The following is a 14367-nucleotide window of genomic DNA, read 5'->3' on the forward strand; positions in this document are numbered from 1 at the left end:
CAAGACTCCTTGAAACTACAGCCATGTCCATTTCTCTGTACTTAGATTCCCAAATATCAGGAAGGATTACTGTTTCCTCACACAGCCTGTATCCATGCAAGTGAATGGTAGAGGTGTGCTTATGGCTGCTGAATCAGAGTCCAAATTCCTATGCTTTCCCTAAGATTTCTCTCTCTTTACACACTTGTCCATGGCAAAAACAACTGCTCTTTAAGTAAGATCAAACACCTGCCATTTCATTCATAGCAGGTATGCAAATTTCACATATTCTGCTGGCAGTTGACACTCTGCCCTTAATTTCAAATGTCTTACAATCATGACCATTCTCTTCTTATATCATCAAGAAGTTCTGACTCTAAGGTTACCTGGTTCCTAGATTAGTTGTTTTTACTTTGAACGAATGTAGTTTTTGCCCCTTTCCCCCTTAAGAAAAGTTATCACAAGTTATCATTCTCTAGCAGCATTTCTGAAGGAATCATCTTACTCTCTTCTTTTTAACCCCTTACAGTAGAGGAGCTTTGAGGGAAGAGCCATCCTCACTATTTACCTCACTCTCACAGTAAACTACTCATGTTACAAAAGAACACATGAGAAAGGCTAAATGGTTTGAAACATAAGAACAGACGCAAGACAGTGATCAATAAATTCGTGATACTAATGACATGTCATGTTCAAGCAGAGGTCTATGACAATTTCATCACCCTTGAAACTAAGCATACATAAAATCAACTGCTAGTCAGTTGAATCCTCTTTCATTTCTCCCTCTGCTTGGTATTCTTTATTTCAAGCATTTCTGATATATTTGGATTTCATTTCATTTTGATACTGAAGTCTTGCAAACTAGATTTATTTTAATACAAATTATACATTCAGAAATAATTGAGGAGCAGAATGGAAAAAAAGTATTTAGTATATAAAATTTGTGCGACCTAAGAGATGATTTGTGCAATCCAATTGACCTGATGAGCAAAAACAATTTGACTTTAGACAAAAGAATAGGAAACATTGTCCTTAAAAACCTATTCCTTTTTTTAGAAGCTTTCTTATAAATCATAAAGCCCCATTTTAGCAGTCTGTCCCTACTTCGTAAAATACTTAAATGTGTCCTGAAGGAAATACATAAATGTATCCTGATAACTTCAGTGAAGACAGGTCTCCCTGTTGACTTAAATAGAATAAGCTTAAAGATAACTGCTTGCGTAAGTGCTTTGCTGATTGTAAAATGATCATTCCTGAAGTGAAGAGTAAAGGAATAAAAAGGTGATAGTGGAGCTAAACATTACACAGACAGAAGGCCAGCTTCCTACTGTTCTTTCCATTGCTGCCCCAGACTGCCTTTTTTTAAAAACAAACAACAACAAAAACAACAACAACAAACCTCTTACAAATCACCCACAGAAGTTTTGTATTGTATATACTCTTGGATTATGCTTCCTCTTTCTCCTCTTTTGCATAGCTAGGCTGTTATTTACAGGTATAAAAGTCACTCGGTCCTAAAAATTATAACTCTATACACACTGCTTTTTACCTACAGATTTTACAGGCTAACTATGTCCTTCAAAGAGCAACACTTCAGATTTTGTACAAATAGTGTCATTTGGGAGAAAAATGAAATTAAGTCCTTTTTTGGGGCATTTTATTTAAAATTCACAGATTTATAGGACACAAACTCTGTAGCCAGTAATAGCCACCTGTCCTTTAGCCACATCTAAAAGAAGGCAGAAAAGCAAACTTATTTCTAAGATATTCATTTTCTCTGAAAGCATGAAAAAAGAATTTAAAAAATGTGAAGAAAGAACTTACTTTCAGTGCAAATAGGACAGCATCCTTTTCTGTTCAGGATTTTACCCTAATTGGGAGAAAGACAGGCTCATTTAATGAAAGAGTTTTTGGAGGAATGACTGTGTTATGTTGTAAGGCTGGATAAGCCTTTGAAAATAGTTCAAGTTGTGTTTGAACTCAATGCCCTGGTTACAGCTTCAAATATCAGGTGCTAAAAACAGACAACTATTCAAAGAGCTTCCTGGCAATCTTATAAGAAACGAAATACTAAAAGGATTCTCTGTTACCACTTTTCTCTTTAGAGAGTGTGAGAGAACTTTGGACTCATATTCACAGATATCTAAAAGCAGACTAGTCATTTGCTTACCAAGATCACTACCTTTTCCCCCACTTCCCAAATTACAAACATTTCCTATGCACATCCTCCACGCTTAGGCAATCTGCACCCCACACACATCCACACTCTCCCATGCCCTGAGATCATCCATCTTTCTACAGAAATAAAGGAAGGAAGGAGGCAATGGTAGAGACCCAGTTTGGCCAGATTTCTTTCTTGGCTAAATCATGTGGTACCTCTTACCAGATCATATTACCAATCATGGACCGAGTTCCCTGATGAAGCAAATGGGCATAAATCCAAGGACATGCAAATCTAAAAGCAAACAATTTAGTCTAATCATAGTAACATGGACAAAAATCTCGAGTTTTTATTTACCACTGTGCACAAGCCAATTTTATTTATAATTGTGTCTTACACAAGGCTGGCTAGAAGTAGGAATCATGCCTCTGTGTACATACATTCATGCTCCTTTTCAGTCTTCCTCAAATTAAAAGATGTTCTCTCTGATTTTACTTACACTCCCAAAAGCTAACCATCAAGTCAGAGGATAGGCCTGGAAAATTTCAGGCTGAACGATGTGTTTTTCCAAGCAAAAACTGGCAGGGGTTATAACAGAACTTATGGTGATATTGGAGCTCACCCACATTCCCGTACGGGGAAGGAAGAAGCATATGGAGCTGCAATGCTCCCCGGCACCAACTCTTCAGTCCAATAGCAGTTGAACACAGAGAAAGTCCCCTTTGTGTGACCACTGCTCCTGTTCTCCACCAAGCAGGCGAACAAGGAGTGGCCAGAAAGAGTGAGCAAATGAAGCTGTGATATTCTTTGCTCCAAACACACTCAGTTGTGGAGAAAAGCTCATGAAGACAGGCAAGGAAGGGGTGGCTGGTCTGTGTGGAGAGCGGGAAGTGGGCATAGACAACATGCCTTACTGCGTTGCTTCCTGCCAACACCGCTCCCAAGCTTTGATTTTATACATGGGGAGAAATTAACTCCCAGTGATGAGTGTGCTTGAGGGCATCGTTGTGAGGGCACAGGAGTTCAGTGTAAGCTTGGCCTTGAATGTACAACTGCACATGAAGAGAATAAATTTGAGGTATCTCTGGACTTGCTAAAGGAGTTGGATTTGAGTTTCACTGGCATACAGGCAATGCTTAGACATTCGTGTAACCACCAGGTCTCAGAGCAAAGAGAACTGAGGACCAGGCTGCAACAAAAAGACCTGTCAAGCACCTGCTAGGACAACCCCCCTCTAAGGAAGAACTGTTAAAACTGCACAGAACTGCACAGGAGCTGGGCAGCACTTGTATGCACTAATGGAAGACATGCAGCTGAATGCCACACACTGCACACCATGGTCTTACCTCTCTGTTTCAATAAAGGAGTTGAAATCAGCTAAGCTGGAAGTGGCAAGAATTCAAGTGAAATTGGAATCTCCAAGGCAGCCTGCTGAGACTGGTTACTTGAGCCACCATGTTGGCCCGAGATCCTGTTTTTGTCTTGTAGAATAAGGAAACCCATTATTGCTAACATGTGCTGCAAGAGTTCGTTAGCATTGAGGGTTCCCTTAGGAGTGGGCTAAGTGATGTGATCCCATTTTTCCCTACGAATATTTATAAGCAGACCACATTTGAGTCTATTTATTTTCTGGGATTTTTCTTCTTTTTTTTTTATGAGGTTTTCAATTTTATGTCTGAGGCTTTGTTTTTTTGTTGTTGGTTTTTGTTGCCTTTTTTCTTTTTTTTTTAAGGCGAGACTGATTGAGGGGGTTGTTTGGTTGTGCAATAGCAACAGCTGTTGTTTTTTTGTGCCTCATTTGGCACAAGAGTAAAAACAGCAACTTTTTGTTTGTAATAATAACAGATGTGTATAACATTAAATGCTGTCTCTGCTAGAGATGGGAGAACGTGTTCTGAATAAATTTTCAACTCACTTTAAGTTCACGGGTTCAAAATTTACCCACAAAATCAAACTCTGCAAATGTCTTCACATGCCATGAATTTAATTCTATTAACTTTTGCAGCTTTGGAGCTCAGAAAAGGCTATGTGGTGTAAAATTCACCAGGCTTTCCTTTAGAAGTACAAAAAGAGATGTCCGTGACCAGTGACCATTACCACAGGCTGGCATTACTAGTGGGGAATGCAAATGCATAAGGAGAAGAGGCAAGAAGGAAAATGTTAATGATGGATAATTGTAAGGGAGATGGCACAAGGAAAGAAGGAGGCTGGAGCAGGGGTAGGACAAGTGAATAGCAAATTAGGTAAGAAAAAGTCTAAAGAACCTCTGAAATTCAGTCTTGCCAAGTGTTGAGATTACTCCCTTTCTACAAAGTATTCAAGCATGTGTTCAAAGCAGATATGGAGGGTCTTCAGCAGGACTGGACACATGCTTAATAGCATTGCTGGATGGGAGCCAGCATGTACTGCACCTTGAAGGCTGATGCTCCAGGTAACAGAAAGGGAATACCAATGTGGAGCCAATTGTCGAAGAGCCAAAAACAGGAACCACAAGCCACAGGGCTCACTAGAAGCTCAAGAAGGACTGATTTTACTATAAATATGACAGAAGGGATTGAATTTGCCAGAGATATATTGCTCTCACTGCAGATGAAAGGAAGCTAAGAAAGACACTTCCTGTAATTACTGATACAGAATTAAACTCCAAAAAAGAAGCTCCAAAAGAGAAAAATAAAAGGAATGGAAAAATGTGCCTAGCCCTACAAAGAAAATGAAAGAAATGGCAGAAACAGTCTCTGAAAGTATGGCAGCCTGCCACCAATAGATTGGATAATAGGAATGGTTGCACAGTATTGGAAATTTTTGCACAACAGCCACTTTGAAACTTATCCTTTCTAGAAATAATTGGCTAAAATCTGTATTGATAAATTAAATAATATTCCATCACAGAAAAAAAAAAAACATCATGCAAAGTGTATTAAGACTACATAGTAAAGCACTTAAGGAACGATATTGTAAGTTGTTATTGAATCTTCAATACTTTCACATTCAATTGTGTATCATAAAGTTATCTCATTAGAATTGTGTTATGTGGCCTGGCACCCCAAGGGACAGTAAACAGCATTTTATTCCACAGCAGACTTCAATAGACAATAGAGAGTGCATACTACCAGAAATCTCAGGAAGAGAGAAAAAAAATGGAGTTCACACACCTACAGTTTTCAGAGACAGCAGTGTGATATCCAGACTTTCAGTATCAGAATCACTAATATATCTTTATCTTGAATAATGTGGTGTGTTTAATTAATGTTTATAGATTTGTGACAGAATATCTTATCAAAGAGAGTGCAGCACAGATGAAAAGTGAAAGATTTAAATCCATTAGCATATATTATTTGCTTTAAAATTACTGAAGGTGGTACCCACTTGGAATAGGAAAATAAATCTCATTCTAGAGTTTACATTCCTTCTCCTACTTGTCTTTCCAATGTAGCTTGAAAGAGCAGAAACATTGCTTGTACCTGTGGAGGAGGGTGGGCTCACATGTAGCTAGCTATGGACTCCATTTTAAGACAGAGAGCAGGCTGCCTGGTTAGATGCTAGAGGAAAGGGTGCTGCAGGATAACAAAGCTGGTCTTTTCAGCCCTGAGGAGCTGGACCTCGTCTGAGGACTCAACTCAGAGGTTTAGGGCAGTTCAGAAATTTGTATTAACTTTTGAGCAGATCATGTAACAGCCAGTCAGCTGGTACATCAGTCAGTTTGTACATCAGTCAGCTACAGTCCCACAGGACTGCAGACAGTAAATTTTTATCCACCACTATTTTCACTGACTGGCCATGAACAGTAAGGCAGTTCATTTATTTACAGAAGCCACTTCAATTGATCACCTCAATGCTTAAATTTATATATATATGTGGGTAAGGCTGAAGTGGTGTATTTCACTTAAGAATTACATTAAGCCAAATTAGTTATTTCATCTCAGAGGCATCTTAATTGTTTGAAATGCATCGGCATGGGGAAAATATAAATGAGATGCAGTGTGTGCCAGGTTCAACTACAAAGAATTTGAGAAGACCTGAAGGGTACAAGCTCTCACCTCCTGCTTATCCTGAGAATGGCTCAAAGCGAGCAAGCCTGATTACCATGGGCTTCAACAGGTTCCCAGAAGAAGAGCTCCTTTTTTCACACTTCCGACGATCTGTACAACATCTTATATGAGGCCTATTAACAAAACTGCCCTCTGCAGTGAATGCCAGAATGACAGGAAAAGGCTGTCCTGTCTTCTGAGGATGCAAACATAATTCCTGCAGCCCACTGGCACAGCAGAAACAGGAGCACCAAGGTACAGGCTCTCTATTCTGTTGCAGCTTCTGGCTGTCAAAAGTTCACGCATATAAAATTTTACAAACTAGAGTTTGTCATTTAAAATTTTATACCTAGGTGTCTGTGACTCATATTTTCCCTGCTGGCTTCCAGGATGGAGAAGGAAACACTGAGAAGGTGTAATGCTAACGACTTGGCTCTCTCTTCTGCAGCTCTGTTCAAAGATCTGCCCCTACATGAGGTGCTATTTAGAGCTCCCTCTTCTGAAAGCTTGGTCCATTAAAACAAAGTAATTTGTCAGCGATGGAAATCCAAGAAACAAAAGCTGACTTTAGCTCAAGGTTTCAAGTAATACTAATTTTTGAAGCAATTAAGTTATAATTACACCACGCTCTGGGTTCACTTCAGATTTTCAAATAAAAAATACTTAGGCTGCAATCTCAGAGGAAACTGCATAGTTTGATTGAAATCATTTGCTTTGCTTTGCCTTGCCTAATTTACACGTCTAACCAAGTATCATGCCTCACATGCACTGAGAAAAGCAAGCACAACAACCTCTTGTGGCTTGCCTTAACAATCTGCATGCTTTTCATATATTAACATAGTCATCTCACCACTCTACAAAACTTTTAAATATATCTGAAAGAGATGTTCCAGTGCAGATAACTTGGGACAGAGGAAGAGAAAGGAGGAGAAAAGGAGCATAGAGTTTGCTGAGCAAGGACAGAGGCAAAAAGGCTTTATTCATAGTAGCAATAGCACACTTGGAAACCACCAGCCTAAATTAACATGCCAAAGGATCCCTCCTTTCCAATCTGCATGCTCCACTGCAATGCACACCCTTCTAAGAAACACTGAAAAAGATAATGGTGGTGAAAAAAAAAAAAAGAGAAGAAAGCCATTTTTTAAAAAACTCACTTGAGGACAGCTGCTGACTGGAATGCACTGCTTCTTGCGACACTCTGTCTTGCCTTTCACACAAGCACAGATGGTGCAGTTCACAGAGGACCACATCTCTCCATCCTGCAAGAGGCAACATGATATAGTATCAGCTGGGGTGGCAACAGGAAGCTATTTCAGTAATGTATTATTGCACAAGAAAGGATAGCTTTCCCTGTTGGCATTGTGTCATTGTTTAGTCTAAATTATTTTGAGGTGTCTAGCCACGCCCAGTTGTATTAAAGACAAAGATCAAATTCAGTGGGGTTTTGTTCCCTTCAGCCCTCCAGGTCAAAAAATTCATTTTTCCAAAGCTAACCAAATCACATTTACATTTTCCATTAGTGTCCTGATCATTTGCATTATTTTCTCTTCAGTATGTGTCTGAGATGTGATCACACCTATCACAAATTTTCATTTAAGCTGACATAATTAGAAAAACCTGATTCATTGGGTTGAGTGACATCTTTAAGTTGTTGCACGTGAAAGCATTTGATTAAGATGTCAGCATATAGTGAATTTATTCCCAGATGCAGCATCATTTTGGCTTAGGGCAGGAATGGTTGAATAATGAATTCTAATTTAGATTACTTACAGCACTTTCACAGACACTTGATCTGCTAAACATCTGAAAATGTTTAGAAGAGATACAGTGCTGAACTCCTCAAAAGCATAGCAGGTAAGACAGTCTATGACTCTTGAAGTATTAAGTGCAGAGCAAAATATGGTCTTAGCCCCACATGCTTGGGAAAGACTACTTGTGGAATTGCCCTGGCTCATTTCTACAGTGTTGCATTTGCCAAGTGTCGTTCCTAAAACATTCTGTCTCACCCACTTACAGTCTTACGCTAGCCTGTGTAGAGCCTGTTTACCGTCCTGCTGTGAAGGAAGGGTGAGGATAGACCTGACAGGAACAGAGAACAGGCAGTCCAACCAGACAGCTGTGAACAATTATGCGGCCACCTCAACACCATGTTCTGACCAGAGAGAAAAACAGACTATAACTGAAATGCCAAGGAGCCTAACTTATTCAGTTCAGCATGCACAGTTAAAGGCTGTCTTTCCCCCAACCTTTGTGTCCCCACCATGCTAAGATTGCCTGGCGTTTCTGAGGCAGCATGCATTCTTGTGAACCTCTAATAACCACTTTACAAGCATCTGCTATGTTACCAAAATATATCACCACTAACTGCATGTAGCTGCCCTGATTTTTGTTTCACAGACATTTTTTGTACAGGAGAGGACATAGCTCTGGTCTAAAAGGAAAACTGCCCAGATTCTCAATGAACCTGTGCCCATTCTATCAGTATTAGACCATTAACTTCAACAGAGCTACACTGGATTTACCTTTTTGTACATGAGGCCAGAAATGGATGTACTCACTCTATTTTTTCTTACTCTATATAGTGCTTAGTAATATAATAAAATCTTCACAAGTAGCAGAATATTTTATTTGGGTGCCTAAGAAGCTGGCATTTGTTCCTGAAGCACAATAGCACCAGTGTGAAGGTTCCAATCAGATTCAGTATATTCTCAGCATACAGTAAGTTTGCATGCAATTTCCAGAATAAACACTTCAGCTATGTACACAAAAGATGGAATAAATGGGAAGCAATTCTGGCTGAGCAAACCAAGTATTCACATGGGATTTAACATTTGATCTGATTCAAGGGTCTCTTAACTCACAGATGGCCCATAAGGTGACAGAATCTTTTTCTGACACAGCGTTAAAAAAAACTGCACCACTTGAAAAAACATACAGGGTCTCAGCAATGTGAGAAGTGTTTTGCAGGAAATCCCTTGTGATTTGGAAACATTGGGTGAGAGTGCAGTAGGTAACAGTTATTACATCCCAATATGAGATGTCAGGGGTGCTGTCCTTAGCAGAGCTGTTAAATGTAGTAAATCTAGATGAGTAACTTTCAGCCAACATGAACTTTGCATAGCTCCTGTTGCTCAGCTGTGGAAGAGAGAGACTCTTTGGCTCAGCAGATAGAGCTCACATACCACTCAAAAATACCTTAAAATATCTACACTCAAAAATATCAGCATTTCCTTGAGAAAGCAGAGCATAACTCTCTCTTACTAAGAATGCATTACTTGTCAGTAATGCATTTTCAGTAAGAGATGTAAACAGCAGCTTGAATCTCCATGTATAGAGAGAAAGACACCACATCACATCAAGGAGAAACTAATCTTAACTGCTGTGTATCCACAAAATTTACAGAGACTCAGAAAAAAAAAATAGCAAATGGCAAATTTTGCTGTGCTTTGCTTCTGAGTTGTTCCATCATCAACCAGGATGGTGAGGATTCTGCTAAGAAGCAAGCCACAACACTAATTTACAGTAAACATGTTGTACAGATGTTACAATGCCATCTATTCTTGAGCCACACCTGAAACTTTACCTGGAATATTTTATTACCAAACTTGCACACTTTCTCTTCCTCAGGAAAGATATAGGAGATACATTCCTTGCAGCAATGGTCTTTGTTTTTATTGCATTCTCCAGGAAGTAAGCACCTCTTCTTACATATCACTGTTGAATCCTGGGTAAAAGGACAAAAGTAAATCATGAAGTCACCACCAAGGTGTTTCTGCTCCTATGTATCCTTATCATAACATTTCTGCTTGCTCAGTCATTGCATCCAACCAAGTTAGACCAAACTGCTTTGAACAAGTCAGCTCAGAGAAAATAAAAATAATTTAATGGATTAAGGGAATCTTTCACAGTCTGTTAAACTAAAGCCCAGCTTGCACTCTCCTTGCCTGCAAAATCTGAACTTTGTGACACTTTACATTTTCTGTGCAAAAGGTGCAAATGTGCATATGATCACAGTCATGCTAGAGCAATTAAAATAACCACTGCCACTCAACAGCAATGTGTTAACTCACCATGTACTGAGTTAACTCCTCTTCCAGCATAATGCGAATTCAAAGAGGGTCACATAATCTGAGTAACTTCATTTTGCATCACGCAGCCAGATATTATGTATCAGCTGAGGTAGTCAGTAGCTTTCTGTACTTTCCTAGCAAAACTGCAAGTGCCCTTCGGACCTAACTCTCAAGGACCACACAAGATGCCAAAGTAGAACAGTATCTAGGTTTACAGTTTCACAACCCTACAAATTACTGTCAAGCCAGACAACCAGCAGCACACAATACTAAAGGACTATGGACCTACCTTGCATGTACACATTGTGCAGTTGTCATAAATAAATGAGGACCCATTATCATACACGTTGCTGTGAAAGAGGCAGCTTCCAAATGGGAGGTCAAACACTTTCCTCTGTCCTGAATATAAATAAACAATAATAGAAACAGAATGTGGTTGAAAAGATGCCATATTGTCAACAAAAATAGCAGAGCTTATTGTCACCAGACCAAACTCATCTGCAATGTGTCATTTGCTATGTGTTTCCATTTTGGTGTGAAAAAATATGTACTTTTAACAGTTCACTGTTCTTCTAGCACACGTTCATCTGTACAGATTTTACTGTGAGGGAATATAAATATGATTTATGGCATGTTTATACTGGAAAAATCTTTCTTCTCCTTCTCATCATAAAGCACACAGTGCTGCTACACGAATAAAAAGTAAGCACTGAAAACTCTTAAGGTACACTTAAACTCATTTAAACAGTCTTTAACTTAATGTAATAACTTATCAAATAAAGCAGCCTAAACTGGTTTTACCATATCTTTCTCACGGGTTCACAGCAGCCAAACTAAACCAATTCAGCGACCCTGGTGCAAAAAATCATATGTATTGTCCAGTCTCATTACAAAAGCTTGGTGTACCATGTTGGGACATAGTTGCAAAAAATACAGACATTTGCACAGTTTACAGGCAGAATAGGGCAGCACAAAATATTTGTATTCCATAATCTATGAAAAAATTGGGCTACATGAGAGTGAAGCAAGGTTTAGAGCACTATACAAGGGAGGTAGCATCAGTATCAAATCCTTCCCAAAGTCCTGAAATCATAGAATCATAGAATGGTTTGGGTTGGAAATGACCTTAAAAATCATCTAGTTCCAATTTCCCTGCCATGGGCAGGGATGCCACCCAGTAAATCAGGTTGCCCAAAGCCCCATACAACCTGGACTTGAACACTTCCAGGGAGGGGACATCCACAGCTTCTCTGGGCAACCTGTGCCAGTGCCTCACCATCCCCATAGTAAAGAATTTCCTCCTTATATCTAACCTAAATTTACCCTCTTTTAGTTTAAAGCCATTACCCGTTGTCCTATCACCACACTCTCTGACAGAGTCTCTCCCCATCTTTCCTGTATCTTTGAGTACCCTGCCCCTTTAGGTACTTGAAGTTCTCCCTGGAGCCTTCTCTTCTCCAGGCTGAACAACCCCAACTCTCTCAGCCTCTCTTCATAGGAAAGGTTCTCCAGCCTCTTGATCATCTTCATGGCCCTCCCCTGGACTTGTTCTAATACTTCCATGTCCTTCTTGTGCTGTGGGCCCCAGAGCTGAATGTTGTACTCCAAGTGGCGTCTCATAAAAGTGGAGCAGAGGAGGACAATCACCTCCCTCCACCTGCTGGCCACTCTTCTTTTGATACAGCCCAGGATATGGTTGGCTTTCTGGGCTGCAGGTGCACATTGCCAACTCATGGTGAGCATCTCATTATCCAATACCCCCAGGTCCTTCTCCCTAGGGCTGCTTTTAATCCATTCTCTGCCCAACCTCTATGTGTGCTTGGGATTGCCCCAACCCAGATGCAGGACCTTGCACTTCGCTTCAATTCTGCAAGCTCTTTGAAATCAAAGTTGCAGAACATTCTGTGGTTCTACAAGTTTCTCCTATTCCTCAGCTTCTTTCCAAATAAGTTACTTTAAAGAAGTGACCATTATGATACAGAAACATGAGATCTTTACAAAAACTGTACAAAATCACTTTACTTATCTTTCTGTGTTTGAATACCTTCCTCTGCTTAGTTCTGGTGGAAGCTAACTAATAAGTTCTTTTACAAGTGGCTGCTAGTCTTCCAGCTTATCATTTCTGAGGTCTGATGTTAAATAGGCATCAGTTTCAAGGTAGTGAATGGGCACTATAAGTACATACAAGTCACTAAGTACTATACTAGGCCAATAGTTTAGCTCTCAAACCGCCAAGTCTTGGCAGCTGGGATCACTGAAGTTTGTTCCTGTGTTCCAATTTGTAATCCCTTCCTTTTTCAATAAGTCTTGATAAAAGTAGAACAGCTTAAAAGAAAAGGCTTCCAGTTCCCTCCAAGAAATAAGTGAACAGAAGAAGCACACAGCAAAATCCATTGGATTACCCTTGAGATTTTACAAATCTTAATGTGAAAATGACTATTAAAGAAAAAGTTAAGAAATAATTGCTGTTGTTCAGCTAGACACAATCTAAACATATCTTGGTTGTAAATTATTTACCATGAACTAATCTGCGCTTGTACAACCAACCTTTCTTTTAGTGAACGTGCATCCTTTTGCAAAGGCTTAATTTTTCTTTTAGGACTAACACATGAAATCAGTTGAGGGTGGTTAGTAGCCCTAAAAGGAACTGTTCCACATCCATGCACCACTTATAGGCAAATCTGAGCCATACCCCCATCTGTAACAACAATTCTGATGCTTTATGTGGGGTGAAGACTTCCATCACATAACTTAGAACACCAGGAGAACAAAAGTCCAGCTCTCTCTCACATTGTCTTGCCATGCCTTACAAACCACCCAAAGCAATTCTGGGTGGCCAACCAAGTTCAAATAGTTGGTAAAAAACCAATGAGAAAGGACCTACCCCTTAAAAAGATGTGGTGGTGCAGATATTGGCTTAATGGTCAGCTTTGCTGGCTCATAACCGCTAGCTAAACTAATAATTCAAGTCCCAGTGGAGTCAACTGCATTCTTCTAAGCTATATATGCTGAGTATCAGGAATTCAATTGCAGGGAGGTCCTCCACACGATACTTTAAAAACCATGCCTCAGCATCCATGAAAACGTTTCTCCTTCCCTACTGCTGTGACATTTGCTATGCATCCCTTGGCTCTACCTTGGCTCCAGAACTTTCAACACTTCACTGTGAATAGACATTATCTACTCACAGGTATCTGACATGCTTTAGAGTTATGACTGCATAAAATGGAAATGATTGTTATTAGTGAATTCATTTATAGGTGTTTCTAAGTGAGGAAAAAGAATCTGTAGAAAAATCCCCATGAAGCAGTCAAAAATCAAAGCTGGCTTTTGAATGCTCAGATCAGAAAGGTTTGTTTCAAGCAGTCAAAAATGTTTGGTATTCTGAGAAACTGGAACTCTCTGTGGCTCACTGCCTTCAAGGCCAGAGCTCCCTGTACCCCTAATCCAGACCCAGAAACAGACTTCAGATGGTAGTGAGTATATAGCCAAAATGACAAAAAGTATCTGTTGAAGAACAGGGAACTATCAGTTCTAAAAATCTGCAAAAATAAAAAACACTTATAACCTCAAACGCCAGATTAAACCTAATTTATGTGGTAAAATGTAAGTGATCCTTGTTTATGAACTAGAGGGTCACATGCTGAGGAACGTTAACCTGTGGATCGGTGGAAATGATGCAAGCAAAACAGGGACTCTCAGAAGTCGCTGCACTTACTGGCATGACTTGGAAGATCTAGCCCTGCTCAGAGGCCTCCGACTTACTCTTATGAAATGTGTTGGAAAGATGTAATTGAAAATACTCTGGCTGAAACTGTGATTCCACCTTAAGAAGGCAACAGTGAGGTAGACTTAGGTCCCTGGCCCCTCTGACAACAACTTCTAAGAATGCAACTCCAGTATAGAAGTTTTCTTTGACCTGCATTTCGTCAAAACCAAGAATGCAAATGCACATTCAAATAAAAATCTGAGAGGGTGAGGTCTTTTCTTTTGTGGCAAATTCCAATGAAACATTTCCTCCCACCTCAACCTCCTTCAAAAAACATGCGTAATGAAGGGGGAAACATCTCTATGTTGTCTCTGTAAGCAAGCCAACTGGCCTGTGCTCAAATGCTCTTCTACAGCTGCT

At 39.8% G+C, this 14367-nt stretch overlaps 1 protein-coding gene across 2 annotated transcripts in view; it reads right to left on the bottom strand.

Moving 5' to 3' along the window:
* The window catches only part of BMPER (BMP binding endothelial regulator), a 150098-nt gene that overhangs the window by 61023 nt on the left and 74708 nt on the right, over nucleotides 1–14367 (bottom strand). The window contains exons 8-11 of one of the 2 annotated variants that reach the window (XM_083822119.1): nucleotides 10528–10637; nucleotides 9752–9892; nucleotides 7323–7427; nucleotides 1804–1849 (exon numbers count right to left, since the gene is read on the bottom strand). In XM_083822119.1, coding sequence (XP_083678245.1) covers nucleotides 1804–1849; nucleotides 7323–7427; nucleotides 9752–9892; nucleotides 10528–10637 — 402 coding nt within the window. The remainder of the gene's footprint in view (nucleotides 1–1803; nucleotides 1850–7322; nucleotides 7428–9751; nucleotides 9893–10527; nucleotides 10638–14367) is intronic. The other variant, XM_083822120.1, reaches the window with a different exon arrangement.

The sequence above is a fragment of the Anser anser genome, assembly GCF_964211835.1.
Source record: "Anser anser genome assembly, chromosome: 2".
Classification (NCBI taxonomy): Eukaryota; Metazoa; Chordata; class Aves; order Anseriformes; family Anatidae; genus Anser; species Anser anser.